Genomic DNA, 23,504 nt, shown 5'->3' on the forward strand with positions numbered 1-23,504 from the left:
AGTACTCGAAGAAGTTGCCCGTCTAAGACTTCAAGTGCAGGAAGCTAAAAAGAAAGAGAAAAACTTGACAAGTTAGTTAAAGGAATTTGTAGCAGAAGTCAGTCAAAGCAAAAGGAACTTGATGCAATTATTGCGGAAATAAATAGGCTAAAGGAACAAATGCAAGATGTTGAAAGGAAGGATCATGTCATTGATGAAACGAAATAGGAAATTACTCACTTAGAGATGAAGGCAAATGAAGCAGAAAGAAGAGAGGAAATGTTGATGAATCATCAGGTAACAAACTAGAACAAGAAAACATTATCTGAAGACCTAGCTTGAAGAAGCCAAAAGAATTGAAAAAGAACAGACGTGTCAAATTCAAAAGAAAGAAGAGGATTGCACGAAACAAGTAGAAGAGGATTCCTAACAGGGAACTTACTTTCACTACCCTTGGAGGACTCCCACCCGAGTGGTATACATTTAGAACCACTATTCTCAATAATGATCGAATTCCAGGGTTTGAAAAATTGATGTCGAGATGCATTCAAGAAGAAACAAGAATGACGGAGCAAGAAATTCCAAGTAATAGAAGCAACCCCACTGCTTTCTCCGCTCATTACAAAAGGAGAAATAATGCAGGGTCTAAAGGTCATTTCAATGGAAAGCCTGGATCTAAGGGTGGAAGGAAGGGCAGGTGCTTTGTTTGCAATAAGTTTGGCCACTATGTAAGGGAGTGTCCAAATAGAAGGGACACATCACATGATGATGATCACAATCATTCCAGGGGCAACTTCAACCACAACAATCAAAGGAATGGCAAGTTCAATGGCAAAGGAAAAAAGGAATGCGGGACATCAAGGAAATGGTCGACCCTCCAAGAAAGCAAGGAACTCCAGGTATGAAGAATCAAATGTTGTTAACAATAAGCAAAAGGATACTATCTTATATCGGCCCTCTCCACTACCTCTCCTCCGGACACTTTGGAGAATTGGCTAATTGATAGTGGTGCCTCAAGGCACTTCGCCAAATACAAGGAAGCTCTCTCTAATCTGATAGAGAAGGAGACAAACTTGGAGATTATTCTTGGAGAAGATGCCACCTATCCCGTAAAGGGAGTAGGGAATATTACCCTTCAATTGAATCAAGGTAACATTATTCATTTAAAATAAGTTCTATATGTACCTGATCTCAAAAAGAACCTGGTGTCCATTTCGGCAATGGAAAACAAAGGATACAAGGTGGCATTCATTGATGGAAAGGTACGTGTCTGGAAAATAAATTTTAAAGATGTTTTTACTCTTGGGTTCAGGGTTGACACTTTGTATCAAGTTGGAGGAAGTCCATTGGGAGCCATGTCTCGCAACACATCTCTACAATTTGAACTATGGCACCGGAGGTTTGCCCATCTTCATTATAAGGCTCTTCCCAATGTGAGATAGATAGTGACAGGTATGCCCGAGTTCAAAGTAGAGCATGAAGGTGTATGTTCGGGATGTGCCGAAGGAAAACTTACAAGGGGACCATTCCCCACAATTAATAGCAAGACCACGGATATATTGTAGTTGATCCACTCAGACATATCTGGTATGAGACCCGTAAACTCTTAGGGAGGATACTTATATTATCTCACCTTTACGGATGATTATTCTCGCAAGACTTGGATCTACTTCTTGAAAAAGAAGGATGAAGTGTTCACCTGGTTCCGTCACCTCAAAGCCATGATCGAAAATCAATCTGAGAAGAGAATCAAGATTTTGAGGGCTGATAATGGGACTAAGTACGAATCAAATGAATTCTATGATTATTGCATAGAAGAATCATACTACTGTAGAAGTTTTTCGTGCCATGCTTCATGATCAAGGGCTTCCGAAGTTCCTATGGGTTGAAATTGCAAATACCATCGTGTATGTTCAAAACCGATGCCCTCATCAAGCATTGGACTCCAAGACTCCCGAAGAAATGTTCATTGGTAAAAAACCCGATGTCTCTCATTTTAGAATTTTTGGAAGTCTCGTATATTTTCATGTGCCGAAAAAGAAAAGAAGCAAATTAGGTGCATCAGGGAAGAAAGGAATCTTTGTGGGCTATAGTGAAAATTCTAAGGGTTATAGAATTTATGTGGCTGGTCAAAGGGAAGTTGAGATAAGTCATGATGTCACCTTTGATGAAGATATGGCCCTCAGCAAGATCAACAACCTTCCTATCCCAAGGAAGGACAAAGAAGCTGACACCGGAAAACAGGGTGCAAAAGAAGATGAAACGATGTCGGATATTGATGAACCTATGGATCCTATTGATCGTCCTCCTCAAGGGCCCTCCTCCTCTAAGAGGAGACCCTCATGGCTTAGGGAGACTCTTGAAGATGTCGATAGACATATTGCACCAAGGGGGACTTTCCATGAAAGCAAGAAGACGAACAGGTATCAAGGATACTTGACCGTCATGAGCACTATCATTCAAAATGAGCCTTCATCATTTGAAGAAGTCACGAAGCGACAGGTATGGAATGATGCTATGAATAAAGAATACAAATCTATTATGAAGAATGATGTCTAGGATGTGGTTCCTAGACCCCAAGACAAATCGGTTGTCACCTGGAGTTGATGGAAGTGCAGAAAAGTTGAAGGCTCGCTTTGTTGCTCGAGGCTTCTCTCAAAAGGAAAGTGTAGATTACAATGAGATATTTGCACCTGTTGCTTAATACACCACCATCCACTCGATCATAGCCCTCGCTGCCTCGCAAGGATGGAACCTACATCAGATGGATGTCAAGACCGCTATCTTGCATGGTTCGATCAAAGAGGAAGTCTATGTGGAACAACACGAGGGGTTTGAGGTTCATGACCGGGAATCTCATGTATGTAGATTGAAGAAATCTCTCCATGGTTTGAAGCAAGCACCCCGGACTTGGTATGAGAGGATTGATAGCTATCTAATGAAGCTGAGATTCACTAGAAGTGAATTCGATCCGAACCTTTACTTTAAGGTTGAAAATGATAAACCTCTCATACTGGTACTTTATGTGGACGACCTCTTTCTGACGGGTGCAGACCCTCTCATTCACAAATGTAAGAGGGAGTTGGCTTCTGAATTTGAGATGAAAGACCTAGGACTGATGCACTACTTCCTAGGGTTGGAGGTCTGGCAAAAGCAACGAAAAATTTCCTATCTCAAGGAAAATATGTTGTGAAGATATTAGAAAGATTTGGGATGGTGGAATGCAAGCCTGTGACTACCCCGATGGAACTTAACTTCAAGAAGTTATGTGGTAGTGTCGGACCTGAATTGGGAAATACCTCTGAGTATCGTCAACTCATAGGAGCATTGATGTTCTTAGTGAACTCCCGTCCGGATATATGTTTTGCAGTTAATATGTTGAGCCAATATATGGTTGAGCCTCATCATATACATTGGATTGGTGCCAAGAACCTTTTGAGATATCTTCAGGGCACAATCACTCATGGACTGAGATACACTGTCGGAGATGTGAGGCTGCATATTTATCCTGATGTTGATTGGGCTGGCAGTGTGGTGGATCGCAAGAGCACTTCTAGGTGTTGTTTTCCTTTGGGTTCTGCTTCGATATCATGGATGAGCAGGTAGCAGAAATTGGTTGCCTTGAACACCGTTGAGGCCGAATACATAGCTGCTAGTATGGCCTCCTGTGAAGTTGTCTGATTAAGGAAGCTCTTCAATGAGTTGTTTGGACATGTGTTGGATACCACCATGATCCTCTGCAACAACTAGAGTGGGATCCAATTATCAGAGAATCTTGTATTTCATGATCGCTCCAAGCATATAGATATCAAGTACCACTTTCTCCGGGATATGGTACAACGAGGAGCAATAAGGTTCCATCACATTGGGACTGATGAGCAGGTCGTCGATATTCTGACAAAGCCCCTATGGAAGGTCAAGTTCTTAGCCTTCCAAGAACGATTTGGAATCGTGGAGAGACCCTCTTGTGTGGGTCATGTATGATATGGACATTGAGCTCTAGGAGCTCCAAGGGGCTTGGGGTACTTCTTGGAGCGATGAGCAACCATAGGTTGAGTGGTTCAGCCTTCCCCTAGTGGTTTGTTGTGTACAAGGTGAGTGGTTCAGCCTTCCCCTAGTGGTTTGTTGTGTACAAGGTGAGTGGTTCAGCCTTCACCTGTGATACCCATGGCGACATGTAGGCAGGATGAATGGTTCATCCTTCTCCTACTGAGACATCCTACCCATGCAGTCTGGGACTCATGGAAAGTACCTCTCATCTAGCCAATGAGTAGGGGAATGAGGATAGGGACCATAGTACTACTGATGGATGCATCGTGTACTACTGTACTCCCTATGCTAGGATGACCTATATTGATCTGGGATCAATTGGAACTAACTTCGGGTCAATAAGAGTGGTATGAGACACCCTCTTTTATCTGGAACTAGCTTCGGATCAATAAGAGTGGTATGACACACTCTCTCTTGATTGGAACTGACTTCGGGTCAGTAAGAGTGGTATGAGACACTCTCTTCTATCTGGGACTGACTTCGGGTCAGTAGAGAATGGTATGATACATTCTCGATCACTTCTTCTTCATAGTTCAACAGAGCAGTGCAAAGCAATGCATTGATGGCAGAGATAGTACCGACTGACAGAGGGAGTTCTCCCTAGTTGAGAGGAAGTGTTAAAATTGGCAACTAGGGCCAAACTCCACATGGGTCATCTTATTTATGGCAGCTAATATTTTTCTTGGATTCCTCTCTCCGAGAGGTATAGGATTGATCTAAAGACCATACGATTCTGACATGTAAAAATAAAGATATGAATTTATTTGCATTATTAGCAAATTGTCAAGGTCGGCCAGCGAGCAAAACAGGGATTCAAACCCCCAACTCATCCTCAACATTGCATATAAAAGGAGGAGACCTCAAGCCATTTGATCATCATCTCATCCACACACATCTCTCTCTCCTCACTTGATTGGGTACGCAAATTTGGCAGCTATCTCTCACACGTGCGAAGGAGGACATTTTCTGTTTGACTGCGTTGACCAGTTTGACCGAATTGCAGAGGTTGTTTCTTGCGCTACGTTGGCCTCCTCTTGACTATGGATTTGGGTGAGGACCTTCTCCTTGGCAGGCCACAGATCTGGGCACTGAAATCGAGGTGATTTGACCTCCCATTTGACCAGCGTTGACTGCCCTAGATCTGGTCGCAATTTGACTTTGTTGACCAGCATTTGACTAGACTTTTTCAAACTATTTTGGACTATTTAGGTTTGCTATTGGAGGTCAAAGTTGACTGGGTTTGACCGAGCTATTTAGAGGAAGGATTTTGCCTTGTTTGACCAGCATTGACTTTTCTAGTTAGGGATTTTCTGCTGCTGTCATAAATTATCAGATTTGTAATTTGTACTATCTCTCCCTGCTGAACTATTGAAAAACATAAGAAGAGTTGATCAAGGGTTTCCCCACATTGGGATTTGTCCCTGGCTCGTGCCACATCTTGTGTCCTCTTGTCTTGGCTTGTGTTCTACTGTTTATGTTTATGTTCTATCTACATTTTACTATCATGCTGATGTGATTGCTAAACTGGATATTGATATTGAGCTAATAAAGAATTTGAAGTAAATTGCTCTTAAGCATAGAACATACCATTGTTACCTAAAATTAACAACCATCCAGTCACATGATAGGGATGAGGTCAATGTTTCTTAGTATTTTAGAGACAAGCTCAAACAACGATGCGAGTTGTGGAGCGTGACTTGTGGAGATAGCACCACATATGCAGTAAAGGGGATTGAATGTGTTAGATTCTAGCTAGATTCATGAGAAATTTTGGAGGTGACAAGGATGTTATTTGTTCCAAAGCTGATGGTACACATGCCCTCAATATCAGCCTTGGATGATGATGGATATAGCATTTTGTTTCGGTATGGATAAGTGCTTCTTTGTTCAGAGGGAGCAACCTTGGATGTAGCGATAGTCCTTAACATCAGACAGGGGCAATCATACAGGTTATTGGGACAACCTATAGGTGTATCCAAGGGGATCTTGGATACAAGATCAGTGTCAGAAAGGGGGCAAGTGACTAGGAAGAGTAATTCTCCAGGGACTACTAGAAGGCTCAATTGGTATGATATGACATTGATAAATATACTCATAAGAGTGATAGGACTCCTTGAAGCATGGTTGGTTGTGATAAGTTCTCAGGTCAGGTAGCAGAACAAGCTTTCGGACGGAGCAGTTATAGGTACTAAGATGGGCTTGGAGATACATCCAGGTGGAGCAGGTTCTTCCAGAGGTAACTCCCTCACTAAGAGGGAGTGTTGAAGTTTATAGATCAGGCAAGTAGTTCTGCATATGCCTTATGTCTAGCCGTGCAGAAGTCGCCCACATCACCTTAGAACACTTTCTCTAGGTTCAGCCAGTTGTTGGTGTAACTTCACCTAAGTATAACTTAAGAAAAGCACATATTAATATGTTGGCTTATTGAGTTAGAATAAAACTTAGGAAAAGTGCATTATTTACTTTAGTGAATAATTTTTAACCTTAGTTGTTGATCTTAAGTGAGGCGAGATTTGATCTCAGCCATTAATCACTTTGAGATTAGGGTTAGGGTTACGATAAGGGTTTTCGTTCAATGAAAATTTATAAAAGAAAGGCTAAGGTGAGGAGAAGACACACAACAACAATATAAGGTTGAGAGCAGAATCTCAGTGAGCGTGTGTTGGGTCCGAGAGAGTGCAGAGGGGTTGGAGATCTAGATCTGCAAGAGACAGCAGCTCTGCTAGATCAGATCCAACATATTGTAATACGTAATTTCTTAATTGGTCCATTATCCCAGGACGGGAGCCCAAGTAAGTTGCAAATTTTTATTAATGAAGAACTAATTTGTTGGGCAGAAATCTATTTGTGATTATGTGATTAAGATCATAATTTGCTTCCGCAGAATATTATTTGTTAGGAACTTAACCATGTATTAGTTCAGTGATTTATTGCTTTGAATTAAATATTGGGTGTTGAGTTCGTGTAAAATCTAACAAATAAGGATAAATTCGAAGAAAAAAAATTGAGAAATGTTAGGGGTTATGGAAAATGAAATCATATTTAAGAAAGGATGTCAGACACTGTAATGATGATTTTATTAACAATAATTTTTAAGTTATTAATAATAAAATTATGTATGTAATTATTAATTAGGTAGATAATTAATAATTAGGTGACACCATCTTATGTAATTTTAGACACATTGAAATAATACATCTCTCATTTATTCTCTCGCATTCTCTTCTCATTAGTTTGACACTTTTCAGTTATGTGAAAGCATTTGCTAAAAATGAAAAACAGGTTAGTATTTGGATAATTCCCTGCAGTTTTGTTTCTCTCAAGATGCCCCTCAATGTGCTAAAGAATGTTAAAGTTTAAAAAGCATATACTATAATATAGTTTTCTAACATCTAAGAACAGTTTTTCAAGACAAATAGGAGAATGAAAGCAAGGACTAAATAACACTGGACATAATTCAGGATGTGACCTTTTCAAAAGTAAGATTACAAACAAAAGAAAGAATCCTTGTATTAATACCAATCATATCACAGGTCTTACCTATACCCAATGGTTTGTAGGAACATTCTTAATAGTTCCATTTGAGAATACTGTTTCCTAAAGCTATCTGCCAACAGCCTCAAAATTCGACCCAATTTGCACATATGGCAGCTGAGAAGCTGGGATAGAACATCCATTGAACCTTCTTTTAGCCCTTCAAACCCAACCCCTGAAATTAATCGAACTACAGCTTGCTTAGTTATTTGTACTGCTTCTTCTTCACTGGAAACTTTTTTCCTTCCAGGTGCCCTGTTCTTTCCTGTATTAACTCCGAGACTTAAATACTCTGATCCCATACCAAATCTTTCTATTGACAATGGGCTTCGACTCATTCCATGTGGAAGATTATCAAAAATCCCAAAAAATTCGACCTTTGGATTCTCGACCTCTTTATCATGCAGAGGAATAGCACTATCTGGCACACAATTAGATGGAAACATTGTCTCTGGAAAAAAGGATATGTCTTCATCAATTGAACAATTGGTTCCTGCAGTCAAATCAGCTTGACCATCTGACCCATTTTCTATAAATGAATCAGTAGGACATGACCCTTTATTTAGTTCAGTCACTTGACGTTTCCTTTTGTGTTTTTGTGAGAAGCTCAAGTATGCAGACATTCCTTCAGGTGTTCTTTTGTAAGTTTCTTGCTCGCCAAATGGAAGTTGTTGTTGAGCCAAACGCCACGATAGCCGCTGCATCCTATCTAACAAATGGTTCTCATGCCATTGGCTATACCAAATCTCTGGTATTTCACTATCAGACCCAGGAAATTTGGACCCAACAAACGAAGTTCCTTCAACACCCTGTTCAGAAGATTGGCCAGAGCTGAACGGTCTTTTCAAATTACTATCAGGTCCCTGCACAAAGAACAGAAAGCACTCAAATGTTATGCTCCAGAACAACATGCATCCTAAATTTCAATGTTAGATGCTTGTTGCATGTTAGAACCAAAATCTCAGACATACAAGGCTTCATCAAAAAGTACAACATTATACTTCAAAATATAGGCCAAACCATCTGCCACAATGTCAATATCCAGATCAAGAAAATAAAACAGAAAAGCAGATGGAAAAGAGCATATGACACTCGTACAAAAGTGTTACATATGGAAAAATCACTAAACATGCATAATATACTACATACATTTTACAATTTACATATCATAATGTTTAATTACCATTCAAATATACAAGTTATATCTATCCGCATTTTAAAATCAAAGTATGTGCACATGGGCAGTAAGGAAACAGAGTTAAACCAGACACAAGTAGCCCTTCAGATATTTCTTAGGTAATCTGCCAACAAATGTTATTTCGTAAAAATGTTCCAGCTGTTTTGGAAAATGCATCTTATTACTGAACAAAAGACAATACAAGAAGGAAACATTTCAAGGTTTTCCATCTAATCTTAGAAAAGGCCATCTTAATCTGCAATAAAGGCATATGCACCCAATGGCGGGAAAAGTAGTGAAAAACTATCCACTTTCACAATTGCTGGTGAAAATTCAAATATCAACAAAACATATGCACCCGATGAGCTCCTAGGTGTACAAGGTGAATTCTAAACTGAACTAAAATGAAAAAAAATGCATTAAGTCAAATTTAATGTAAACCACTATTCGTTTGAGTTGAATACAGAACCATAAATTTCCTGGTTGCATCCTTCTGTTGACCCATCTCAGCCAGTGGGAGCATTACCATGCAGATTGTTAAACCTCAAAATGCACGTGCATTTTGAGTCATCCTTCCAGCAGTACAGAATCCAGATATGAAGATAAACGTTGGTTATTCTTGCTTGCTGAGTGGATTCATCGATTATGAAACCCTTGTCTTCATGGAAATTAGCATGGCTACTCTGGAGCATTTTTAGTCCCCTATTCTTGGCTGTTTCAACAAATATCCTAGGGAATTTCTTTTTGCCTTAGGTTTTCAAATTTCCTTCTTTCTAATTCAGTGGTGAAACAAACAATCCATTCAATAGGATCCACAATAATTTAACAACACAATATCACTGTTCATTCAATCAACAATATCACTGTTCATCCAATATTCAACCAATCAACAATCAATTTCCAAGTCCAACAGAATGTAGTCAATGAACAATTTTACACCTAACTACCAATGACCAGGACTGCCTTTTCAAATCCTCAGACTACAGCTAGTGTTCTCTTGCAAATTCTAATCAGAGGACTTAAAGGAGTACCCTTAGTCCGAAGTCTGCTACAGGAGGATCAATGCCAAGTTTAAGATCTGTTGATTCCACCTTTTAAATCACCTCAGGGACCTCATCCACAGCCTGCCTCAGGACCTGTACTATCTACAGGGGATTCTGGTCTGCCACAGTCACCAATCAAGCTCCAAAAACAGACTTTCAGGAAGGTCTGGCTCCTTCATTAAACCTTTGTTCTGCTCCAGAACCCGCGGGTTGCCTCAGGAGAATGATAGGAGTATTTTCGCACAGGATTAACCTCAAAAGGTTTCACTGTGCCTCAGAAAGTTCGGGTTTCCTGCCTCAGATGAATTTGGGTGCCTCAGGCTTCGACCTGTTGGCTACAGGGAACCTCGACTTCCTCAGAAAATTATGTTTCCTGCCTCAGGTTCGCTATACCAGCCCCAGGGAAATTGCAGCCTGCTCCAGATGAGTTTTCACAAGTGTCCAGCCACAAGAACTTTGATCCATCCAGATAGATAACCTCAGAAAAATTCGTTGAGACTCACAGATTTGCCTCAAGATACCTTGCTGCTCCTTGGATTGTGAATTCCCTGTTGCCAGAACAAAGTAGAAAAAGAGAAAATAAAACTAACTAGGGTGGACTCTCTCACCACTGAAATTAGAAGAGTAAGGATCTTAAAACCCTCAGAGCTACAACTCAAGAAACAGATGATTTGATCCACAATTGATGATGATTGATTTGATCTCAACTCTCCTCTATTTATAGATTTTCCATGGGCTCCAAAATGTGAGGGGTTGTGGGTGCAACCCCCAATTTTGGGTTTTTTAGCCCCAACCAACCCAACTTTTGCCCAATGTTGCCCCAACATAGGAAAAATTGGGTTTTTACCCCTTTATCAAGACTATAGCCTACGGGGTCAGATAGGCTATTTCGTCCTCCATTAGCCCATCAATTTGGAGAGGACATTACAGTCCCCCCTTCCTGAAATTGCTTGCCCTCAAGCAATTGCAAATTGGGATGCTGTAAAACTCGTTCTCCTTCCCATGTGATGTCTTCTTCTAGAAGATTCTTTCACTTAACAAGATATTCTGAAAATTACTCTACCTCTTAGTTTTTTTTCTCATACTGCCATGTTTGCTTCTAGGATTAGCTCCTGTTGTCCCTCTTCATCCAAAGGGTCAGTTCAATATAAGTAGTGACCTGCTGCCCGACAGCCTTCTTGAGGCAGGAAACATGCTCAAAAGACTTAAACTGATTATGGAAAAAATTACATGTCTAAAGAAAATTCGCTTCCCACTTTAATTTGGCCTCATGCCCTTGTTGTCTTGTAACATACTACCACAATGGATACTTTTGCTCTTAAGCATGTTGTCTAACTTAAACAGTGACTTTTTCAACATTTGAAGTTGTTGCAACCCCATTCCAAGTAGATAGAGCACTAGCAGACCCTAAAGAAAATGGAGGGGAGACAACATTAGTGGGGGCATCCCTCCCCTTCCTTTGACCTTTTCCTGCTACCTTTGATGATTGAGCCATGATTTCTGTGAGATGTGGAAGACAGTGGACTAACGTAGGAAAAAACTTGAATATTGGTGAACAAATCTACTTGCCCAAAACTTGGAATCCCTTCTAACATTGCACAATAACCCTCAATTGCACCCCAAATCACCCCACACCTCCAGCTTTTGAGTGAAATCACCACAAATGAAAGAAACAAAAGTGTTTTTATAAGCCACAGGTCGCATTCATAAGGCACGTGCGTCCGATTTTCGAAACACATTGAGGGCACATGTTTATGACACATGTTGAACATGTGCCTTCACATATTTGTGTCTAATACATTGAATACAGGACTCAGGTCCTGTTTGGACATGTCTTGTTACTTAGGTGATCAACAAATGTCATTAGAATATTTGTCTTGTGCAATTGGATGTGACCTCATGCAATATGAGGGGCAACACACTCGTATATCCTAAAGCTCCCACTTATTGTTAAGTCTCTCCACAATGGGTAGTGTTTACTTATGCTTCTCGTAGTCTCACAACCAAAAAAAGACTTGGCATAATCTATCCTTTGAATTCACGATGTGGCAGGAGAAATTTTAGAAAAGGATTCAAACATCAACAAGAATTACAAGAGGCCCCTTATCAAATATCAATTACCAAATGTTAACCCTTATTAAACTACTACTTTAAGTGAACAACAATGTGACATGGTTGTGCAAAGTAACATTAGCCCCAATTACGAGGACACCTTGCTTATCATAGAAATTGTTAGGGATAAATTTAATATTAAAACTTAACCCCAAATTCTTAATAGCAATTCTTCATCAATTGCCAATAATGTCTGGCAATAATGTAAATTCAATAATATCTTATTATGAAACATTTAACTAAAGCTTTCAAAAAGAGAAAATGTATTGATTCTTTCTCCATATTATGTCCTAATCTCAGATAAATGAAGGTCCCCAACTACAAATGAATAAACATGCAATCGCATTATAACTTTACAAGTACTGATAAATAAGAGAGGTCAAAGGGAATACAACCAACAACATAAGCACCATAAAAAATTCGAACCTTCTTTTGGAGAGATTCCAATGTTAAAGTACCGTCTGCTTCAAGTCGATTCCAATCATTCGCATCTTCCTCCAAAGAGTAATAAATGTCATCAGCGTGTAATTGCAGATCTGAGTAAAGGCCATGAATACTTTAAAATGTGCTATTGTTAAATCCTACAACCAAAGAACACAAAAAGATAAAACAAAAAGCACTTTGCTATCATCACTGATGGCTTCTTTGATATAATTCACATAAGTATAATCATTGCATGCATGTCTCACATATAAGTATAACCAAACCATGAATAGAAACTAGGTAAATATTCCTATATTTCCTTCCATCATTGTCATCAAAATGACAAATCATGGAATGATGTTATAAATTAATATGAAATGGACTTGATCTAGGAAAAATTTTAGAAAGCAAGTATGTTTCTACTTATAAGACAAAAGAGATAGATGGAATGAGTATCAAGCCACGAAAATTAGAGCATCCAAAGGGAATTACTGGTAAACAAAGTTTAAAAGTGGTAACAAAAGTGTACATTACTTACAAAAACAAATAAACCATATACACACCACATGTGCTACTTCATGTGATAACCTTGTCTGATCAAAATTATTCACAAGTTATCTCAAATACCCACAACATAACCAGTTTGGTATGTTCAAGCAAATCAAATGGCCATTTGGTCGAAGTGTCTACAAACACATCGAGCAATAAAATTGTAAAAGACATTTCAAAACCATACTTGTCCAATTAACAACTCATATTATATTGAAAAATGTGTAATTAGCAACTACAATAATTAGGAGACATAGAAGGATACAATGAAACATGTCTATGATTAACCCACTTACATTGCCAAGTATTTAAATAGGGGCATTTAACTAAGAAAATGTACGAATCTCAAAGTTCATGTCACATAGATAATTTAAGGTATCATATAATGTAGTTCCTAAAGGGCAAGGAGGGCCAAGGACTCAGGATTGGCCGAGTCCAGTCAAAAGGGCATGAAGAAGGATCTAAGCAAGATCAAGTGCTTCCATTGCCATGAGTTTAGACACTATGCCATTAAGTGTCCTAAGCAAAAGAAGGATTCCAGTAAGGATCATGTAGCTACATCCGCAGAAGTAGATGCTTTTTATGCCCACTTCGAGAAAGATTTCTCATTTGATTGCTTGAACAACAAGCTCAGCAGACAGCAATGTATGTTATATTGATTCAAGATCATCCTTCCATATGACTGGGAACAAGAAGAGTTTCAGCCGCCTGAAGGAGAAGGACATGCAGTTTCAAATTGAGCTAGGAGATGATGGTTAGTGCGCAGCTAGTGGAGTTGGTACTGTCAGCTTCCAGAGAGAGTCAGATAATTTCTTCGTCTTAGAGATGTCCTCTATGTTCGAGGATTAAAGCAAAATCTTGTTTTGGTAGCTACCCTTGAGGACAAGGGTTACGATGTCATCTTGCACAGAGATAAAGCTTACCTCCAACACAACCTCTAGATGTAAGAAGCAGATAGGTGTGAGGGTGAAGAATCTCTTCAAGTTACAAGTAGAGACAGGCACATCCTTGAGCAACAAGGCAGGAAGTTCTCAGAAGAGAAAAGTGATAGTTGAGCAAGAGCAAGACTGAGCTCTCAAGATGGAGCCTCAGCCAATATCTCAGTTTGAGTCTAAGCTAGTTGGTATTTGGGTTAACCAGTGGGATGATGAGGAGCATAGACCAAAGCGAGTGGAAGCAACCACTTAGTCAGTGACTCCCAATATAGGGAGAGTTCGAGCCAAGTGGGCAGAGGGTTTGTTTAAGGGAGATCAAGATAGAGTTGGATCTTCTAGTATCACCTTTAGCCAAAACAAGCGACGACAAAGGTACACAGGTTACATGGCACTTCTGACTAAAGTGATGGAGTCGCAAAGCATGGTTGGGAAGAACAAGTCTTTAGATCGGGTTCCACAAAAGAAAGCAAGGAAGTCTTCTAGTTCAGAGGGGGCAGATGCAGCAGCCATAGTTTTAAAAACCGCTCAGAAAAACCGGTAACCGGTCAAACCGGCCGGTTAGCTAGCTGGCCGGTCCGAACCGGCCTAAAAAGCCGGTCAGACCCTTCATTTGCCCGATTTTTGGCCCTAACCGGTGAAAACCGGCCGGTTTAGGACAAAACCGGTTGGTTTGTTACAAATCGGCCGGTTTTGTCCTAAACCGGCCGGTTTTAGGCACAACCACCATAAAGTTAAAAAACATGTTTTTGACTGTGTTTGAGGGGTTTTGGGGGGGGACTAAGGGTGTTTCAACCCTAACAATGTTGGCAATTAATGGTAATGTTAAATTCTTAAAGTAAAAGTGACATTTCCTTTAATTTTCATTTTCATCCTTTTACTTAAATTTTTAACATTACCATGAAATGACTCAGGATGTTTGAGAGTGGTTTCGACCTCATTGGATTTCATATGGAGAAACTAGAATTTTAGATTTCACTCAAAATTCAGCAGACTTAATGGTTTTCAGGATTTCATGGTTTGGGGGTAAACAATAAATGCAATTAGAGCTCCAAATGATAAGAAAAACTCCTGATCTAGATCCCATTGTGTTGGACGATATTGATCCAACATCAGAATGGGTGGAGGAGACTGGAGAACCTGTGTTTGAGGCTGATTTTGATATCGACATGGCTTTGGCGGGGGATGAAGCAGATTATGTGGTGGCATCAGAACCAGGATCAATAGCGGCATCAAGGAAAGGCAAGGAACCAATGGAAGGCACTAGTCATGCAGGTCGACAAACTCGTGCTTCATTTAGGTCCACTTCTATTGTCATTGGTGGCATTGATACTGAGGTTGCAGATCAGGCTGAGGCATCCTCAGACTCTGAACCAGATGATGTCTATGTAGCTCCTGATGATGATCTTGTGTCTACTAATAGTAGTGGTAATGAACTTGATGATTGATCATGTGTATACTGTAGACTTGTAGTAGGCCAATGGCCTCATAGCTTGCAGCAATGTTTTTGGACTTTATAGGCCATTTAGAGCCTCATTTGTTATGTATTTTGCTATTTTGTTGATGATATGTATTGCACTCGGTGCCATTTTGATGTATTCACCTTTACATGGTATATAAAAGAGCAAACTTTGCATATTTTGTCTCTATTGGCTTGGAATCATGGTTTTACATCTTAAAAATAGTTTTGTTTCATTAAAAATTAATTATTTAATGTATTTTTTTAAAACCGGTTCGTTTAGACCAAACCAGTGCCGGTTAGACCGGTTCCGGTCAGTAAACCGGTTCATTAGGTGAACCGGTCCGGTCACCGGTTCCGGTTTTAAAAACATTGGCAGCAGCAGAGAATGTGGTAGTGTTGGAGACAAATCCAGGTGGATGAGGTTCTTCCTAAAGCACCTTCCTCACTAAGAGGGAGTGTTGAAAATAGTAGCGAGAAAGGTCTTCTTTGATGTGTGCCTTAGTCAAAGATACCACAGGCAGTCCTTCTTTAGCATGCACAAGTTCCTAAAAGTTAAGACAAGTTCCCAAAAATTATGATGAGTTCATGAAGCATTTTAACTCATGTGAATAGTTAGAGGCTCAGTTGTTTGTCTCCTAGTAAGAGTTAGAAGTCTCAATGGTTATTTGGGGCTAGGACAACTTACATGAATCAGTTAGACTCAGTTAACTAGTCAATCACAAGACCGAGTTCCAAAAATAAAAATTCCAGATTTAACTGAAGTGAATTACTTATAAGGTGGACGAATGCACAAAATTGATTCATTGTTTTGTGTGAGCACAAGGTTGTGAGACAAGACAATAGAGAGCACGAGTTTGTGTGTGAGCTAGCACAGCTAGGAAGAGCGTGAAGGAGAGGCCTACACACAGTGTTTTTAGTAGACGAAATCCTTGCTGGTATGCACTAGGAAATAGGAGGAATTTCCAGGGCCAACGCAAGGATTTAGGAGCTAAGGGCAGGGTTCTTGCAGGCAGGTTTAGAGCTAAGTACTAGCAGGGAGAACGAGCTTCTTCTCTAGAGAAACGATTTACCTTTTAATAATTCTATTTGCTCAAACTTCTGTCAATAAAATGTCTACAGTTAGCAAAGGGTTTTCCCAATTGGGTTCCCTAGAAATTTTTGTGTTTTTGCTATCGTGTAACTGTGTTTTATTTTTGTTATATTCCTCTGCAAATTGATAGAGAAATTATGTGTCTTGGGTTACAAATTAGTTTCAGAGTTGTTCATTCAAGCAATAGCATAATTTCAAGGAAATTCTACAAATGTTATGTTTTTTTGGGGGTATTGGACACAGTGGAAGCATGACGAAGGGTCCTATTCTAGGTTAAGGAGAATGTGTTTCTTGGTGGTTGTAGCTGCGTGAAAATTGGGATAAGGAGCGCAGGATGGGTAAAGCGAGAGAATGATGGCATTTCTTAGAAATTGTTATAGAGTCAAACTTTTAAATTGTATGTAAATGGGCATGGTGTTGGAAGACCAGGTAAGGTATGTGTACCCCTGGGAAATTGTCAATAAAGTCTAGTGTTAGACCTAGGCGATAATGAGGGCATGTGAATACCTTGGTTATAAACTTTAAGGGGGGTAAGGGCTAGAGTGAGCAGTGCTGACTCACTAGGCTAGCTTGGCTAGATTTGTTCAAGGGAAAACCCAAGTCACAGATTAAGGGGGGATTCTTATGAAAACTTGACTCGAGGAAAGAGTCAAACCTTGGTGGTTTTGGGCACATAGATTTGTGTACCCATGCTTTGTGCCCATGGAATTCATGTAATGAAGCCTTTAAAAGGCTAGGTGAAGACTCTATTGTAAGTTGCTAGGGAGGTGTGCGATGAAGGCTCACCTGGTCGGCTTGGCCAAGTTTTGGCCAAGGGACTAATGTGTAGAAATCCACGAAATTATGCAATTACTAATATGAACAATTTGTAACTAATTTATTTTCATATAGATTATAGACATAGAATTTCTCTACTTATTTTGCAGCGGAATAGGAACAGCAATGAATACACAATCACACAATTCAACAACACATTTTTTCTAGGGAACCCAACTGAGAAACCCCTCTGCTTGATTGAGAATCTTATTGAAGAAGAATGAGCAATAGGTCTCTTACAAAATATCTATGTTTTAAAAGAGAATACAATGATCTCCCTACTTGAACTAAGCTTGAAACAATCTGCAATACCCCTAATATGCTTGCCTTCTTGCCTTGCCTGAATGAACCTGAAATCCTTGCAAAAATCCTAGGAAATAATAGCCTATTTCCTAGCGCATGGGCTACTCTTATTTCTTAGGAATTAGCCCCTATTTCCTAGCACATTCCCAAAGCAATTCTTCCTTCTTCAAAAACTTGCACAAGCTCCTCTTGCACGTTCTTTCCCTCACAAACTTGTGCTCAAGTATCATTACAATTGTGCATTCGCTCCTCCTTATAAGCAATTTGAATGGATAAATCTGGAAAATTATATTTTAGGAATTGATTTTGTGATTGATGAGTTAACGAAATTAAACTAACTCGCGCAACTCGTCTCATCTCAATTCTAGAATTTGAGCTTCAATCACATGTCCTTTTCCCAAATTAACTTGCACTAGAAGACAAAAAACTCAGCGTTCCACTTTTGCACATTAGTTAACTGCGTCATAACTCAACCTAACTTTTAAAAAGCTATTAATTTTGAGTTAACATGTTCTTTGCTTAGTACAGTTACTTCAATAATCCATATTAGCCCAATTCACATTTTCATTGCAATCACATAAACCATTATTATATTGACAATAACAAGAGAAAGAACATAAACCATAAACGAAGAGGACATGCCAAGACAACAGAATACAAAATTGGCTCAAGCCAAGGAAAAACCCACAAGATGGGGAAAACCCTTGATCAAATCTTCTTATTATTAATATCAAATGTTCAACAAATATATTGCACAATAATTGAGAGTCAAAATGACTTGCCAATTTGAAGATTCGATATCACTGTTCTTAGACCCAATCAATATTGTAATTCTAGCACTCTATCCACAAAGGTCAAATTGTATTACTATAGAAGGTTGGTTTGGTTAGGGCAACTGCAGTCCACTGTTGTCTAATTCAACTGGTCCAAAATTCTTGCTTTCTACTTTGGCCTTCCTTATCCTATGTGATGTTGCCCTTCGTTGGCTCTAGGAGCTAGTCTCTGACCACATTAAGCCCATCGTTCACTTTATCTTTGCAACCCATCCTAAAGCAACAGTCCACCAAAAGGTTGTGACCATTCTCCCTTAGCCTCCTATTCAACTTGCAATTGATCTAACCCAAGATAAGGTCTCACGACTCCCTCCAATCTTGGTTACAGCTTCCGTAGCATGTTGCTCCAACCCTTCTTCAACACTTGTAGACCTTCAAATAGTGTGGCCTACTCTCCAAACAAAGGCTCTCTTATTCACTGTTGTTCTAACCTCTTTTTAGGTCTCCAAGCCACCTCCAACAACCACTTGTTCACTAACATTTTAGGTTTGCAGCCTACTACAACACCTCGACCTCCTGAACAGATGATTCTAGGCCTGCGACCTAGCTGTAAGTGAATCTCCTAGCTACAGCCTACCTACGAAGAGAAATACCACACAAAACAAGCCACAACCCCCACAAATCTTCCCTTAACCACAGCGCAACTCTGCTCCTGAACTCGAACCTGTAGAGATAAAACAATAACCAAAACAGTCCCAACCATACACAAATTTGTCCTCCTTAAGCTTCACTGCCTCAGGTATATATTTGCCAATGTGTGATGCACGTGGGATGTCACAAATGAGATTGGAGGACACCTCTATATATACAAATTGGTGAGGGTCAAGAGACATGACGTTTGGGCTTTATGAGCCTACATGGAGGTGAGGCCAACCTTGACAATTTGCATATGAGTGGTCATAAATTCAAAAACACATTTCTCCTTATCCAAATTTGATGATCTTTAGGTCGATTTTGGTCCTCTCGAAAAGAGGAATTCAATGCAATAATCATCTCCATCAAATGAGTTGTCCAAAGTGGAATTTGGCCCTAGTTTCCAATTTTAACACTCCCTCTCAACTAGGGAGAATTCCACCTGCCAATCCTTCATGCCATCTTGTCATCATGAACCATATTTGCATCTCATCTCAACTCTACTAAACACTGATATAGATAATGAAGAAAAATTGATCAAGAGTGAGTCACAAGACCTTGCCACTCTCCACTAACAAAAGTCAGTCCACATAACTAGGGGTCAAACCCCTCTCGGACTTGATCCCAAGTGATCAATTTGGTTGAACATCATGCATCCTAGACATAGGGAGTATGGAAATACATGATGCGTCCATCGGTAGTGCTATGGTCCCTAACCACTTTTCCCAACTCATTGGCTAGATGAGAGGTACTTCCCATGTGTCCCGGAGTACATGGGAAGGATGATGCTAGGGTAGCAGCAGGGAAAGAATAAATCACATCTTGCTCACAATCACACGTATGGAAAGGATAAACCACACCCTATAGTCATATGTCACAACCATCGTAGGGAAAGGATAAACCACATCCTACATGCATTCGACCCACTAAGAATAGGGAAAGGATGAACCATGTCCTACATGCATGCCAACCATCAATCGTAGGAAGGATCCTACACGTGGGAAAAGGATGAACCATGTCCCACCGACATGTCAATCATCAATAGTAGAAAATGAGCATCCTACATGCGGGGAAACGATGAACCATGCCCCATCAACATGTCAACATATGACAACCAACAGATGCCTATATGCATCTCTCATGGGGGTATCTGCAAGAGAAGTTGAACCACTCATCCTATGCATATATCATCATGGAGCATCACAGGGGAAGGCGAACCACTCACCCAATACACAGCGTAGCTACAAGTACCCTAAGCCCCCAAGAGTTCCTAGAGCTCAATGTTCAACCGAGACCCTCATAGTAGGGTCTTTCAACGACTCCCAACCTTTCTCTGAAGGAAGATAAACTTGCCCTTGCCAAGAAGCTTTGTTAGGATATTTACAAATTCATCTTCTAATGGTGGAGCTATATTGCTCCCTGCTGTACCATATCCATTTACCATACTGCCAAACCAGCAATTCTTAGCAGTGTACTTCAGAACGTAATTAATCTTAATAAGCAGTTGTCCAATATACGAGGCTTAACCATAAGTTGTCTATATCCTGATTAGCAGCTTTTCCATCCTTTAAGCTTAGGACAGACATCGTCAATAAACATCATTGCTCCCTCTGAATATTGGAAAAGTAACCTTGCACAAAATATAACCATCGAGCTATTTGCAGCCTACTATTAATCCTTTGATCCATTTGCCAAAATCATCCAATCATAATCATGCAGCTTATATGCAGTCTCTAAGGAAACAGAGATATGAACTATCAGAGTCATCATACTCAGCTGTCATGACTTGCCATTTAAAAAAAAAAAATATTGAACAAAAAAGTCATCAGGGATTTTATAGCTCCCTCTGAAGCCTTACTATGACAGCTACCAATGCATCAAATTACCCAATCCATGAAGAGGAGGAGTCTTTCTCATTTGGGCATCGATATCTATAAAACAATTCTTCATAACATCCTGTCTTAATGCAACCAAGATATCAAGAATCAGGATCTTCTGCTTATCATGCTTGACAAAGACATAGAATCTGTCTTGCACTTTCTTCAAGGTGCCTCTGTTTTCATGTTGATAAGGGTTGTTACAAAGAATTGTTCCAGAATCCAAAGTGCCATGCTCTCCTTCTCCTAGGTGATCTTCAAGAATGAAAGCTGCAATTTCTTATACTGGCAGATCTTTGTAGCTTCTTCATAGTAGATAAGCTATCCAAAGTTTACATCTGTCTTATTCACAACTTTGTTTGTGAACAAGCCTATAATATTGTTATTAATTTCCTGGGGCTACCAAATATCACCACTGCTACTGGACAGTAACAATATCATACATAATGTTGGACTGAAAAGAAACCATAAATGATGTTGAGTCGTACATGCTAAGTTGCCATACATAGGGTAGTGCCACACATAGAACTAATGCCACATATAACTATCAAGGTAACTGTCACCCATGTGATGATGTTCAGTTTGATGTCATATGACACTGGACTGCATTCTAAATTACACCACTGCTGCCAGTGGCTTTCTGCAATCCATTGTTTCTGCTAACACTACCACTTTAACTATCCACTTCTGCTGCTGCTCTTGTTGTCTCTCTTCATTTCCCATACCACTATTCCACTTCTGCCCAAACATATCTATTGTGTACATCTCTTGTCAAACTGTTAACTCTACTGCATCACAACAATTTTGTCTCTATGAGAGAGCCCTATTATCTTTGTGGTGCTTCTGTTCAAAAGGCAAACCCTAGTAGCATGAAAACTGTCACAAATCTGTTCTTTACAGCTGAATGAAGAAACCCTTTCTGAAAATTTCTTGCTGCTAACAGTGTGCCTGAAGATGACGTCTCTGGCACTGTGCCTACTGTTGTTTGTGAGGCTTTCTTTGATATCTCCACACTTACTGTAACTTCGGCAGCTGTAGATGCAATGGACACAGATCTACAGGAGCAAAGTGATGGCATATAGTGCTGATTCAATGCATTCAAGGTGACACTTCAATGAACCATACTATTGCAGCTCTGTTTGCATTATCTTGATTCTTGACTATAGTATGCACCAGATCTTAAACTTCGTTTAGATCAGCAAATCAGCCAGGGGATATTCCTTGATTCAGCAAACTTCAGGGATTAGGTATCATATAAAGTTCCTCTACATAAGAAGCTATGCTACTGAGATTCCAAAGGTTTAGCACGACGCTACCATCACAAATGTAAGCTTCAGACCATAAGGGACTTGTTCAGAAATTTACTCCAAAACAAGACCGAAAATTTTCAGGATTATATTTCATTGCTGCACAACACAATGCTTCCTGACAAAGAGAACAGTTTACCAATTGCACCAACACTGATTGCAAAGCATCTATGAACTTTCGCACTGGATCACTTCAATCAGTCTATTCGTCGCATCTCCTATACGCTAGATTGGTTCATAAAAGTGTACCAAAACTCTTCATCATGAATCACCAGAACACGCTTAAAATTAGAGATCATTCAACCATGCTGTGTGCTTAGCTTGGAAGTTACAATTACCATCATCGTGCTTAGCTTGGAAGTTACAATTACCTTCATACCGTGCCAGATAACATAAACAATTTCTAAATTGTCACACTGTTCAGGAGTTGAACATTACCATCGCAATTTCATGTAATATGCTAGCACTAAGATGTGTCTATTATTGCTTCCATTCGAACAGTTCTTTGCTCTAGAAGGAAGAATATACTCGGCTCAGATATGCAAAAGACTTCGACGTTTATAAGATAAACTGTTGCCCATATAATGATGAAGATAATTCTAGATATCTGCTCGGCACATAAAAGCAAGTTTAGATATAACGTGTTTACTGTCAAAGTAACCCTTGAGACCAAACCAATCATCAAATTTATCTTGCCCTGGATCTGCTCACATGCAAAGAGATGGGTAACGCAACAAAAGACAAAGTCAATGCAGTTTCTTCATGTGTTTGACCAAACACAAAAAGAGAAAATTCCAGGCAAGTCGCTGGTCCAGATTTAGTCTTGAAGGGTCAAAATCTGCAACGCATACACAATAATCATAAACCCTCGTTCCTAATTTGTGCCTTGACTTTTCTCCATAGGCCAAAGGCAATTTCAGACAGTCTTTTAGATACGCATTTGATACACCTTTAGTGATTGCTTTTACTCTTGCTTGGGTTTGACCTCACCTGAGCTCTGATACCATGTTAATTTTGAGTTAACATGTTCATTGCTTAGGACAGTTACTTCAATGATCCCTATTAGCCCAATTCACATTTTCATTGCAATCACATTAACCATTATTATATTGACAGTAACTGAAGAAAGAACATAAACCATAAACGCAGAGGACAAGCCAAGACAACAGAACACAAAATTGGCTTAAGCCAGGGAAAAAACCACAAGATAGGGAAAACCCTTGATCAAATCTTCTTATTATTAATAACAAATGTTCAGCAGAGAGAGAGTACAATAATTTAGAGTCAAAATGACTTGCTAATTTGAAGAGCCGGTATCACTGTTCTTAGACCCAATCAATTCTGTAATTCTGGCACTCTGTCCACAGAGGTCAAATTGTATTAC

The 23,504-nt window shown here is 39.6% G+C and overlaps 1 protein-coding gene across 1 annotated transcript in view; it reads right to left on the bottom strand.

Moving 5' to 3' along the window:
• Positions 1-23,504, bottom strand: part of LOC149140925 (transcription initiation factor TFIID subunit) — a 67,813-nt gene that overhangs the window by 38,491 nt on the left and 5,818 nt on the right. Inside the window, exons 2-3 of the mRNA XM_089446369.1 lie at positions 12,322-12,431; positions 7,570-8,426 (exon numbers count right to left, since the gene is read on the bottom strand). Of these exons, the coding sequence (XP_089302495.1) occupies positions 7,570-8,426; positions 12,322-12,431 (967 nt within the window). The remainder of the gene's footprint in view (positions 1-7,569; positions 8,427-12,321; positions 12,432-23,504) is intronic.

The sequence above is a fragment of the Pinus tabuliformis genome, chromosome X (assembly GCF_031772625.1).
Source record: "Pinus tabuliformis cultivar Carrire ecotype Pingquan chromosome X, CPIR1, whole genome shotgun sequence".
In the NCBI taxonomy this organism is placed as follows: domain Eukaryota; kingdom Viridiplantae; phylum Streptophyta; class Pinopsida; order Pinales; family Pinaceae; genus Pinus; species Pinus tabuliformis.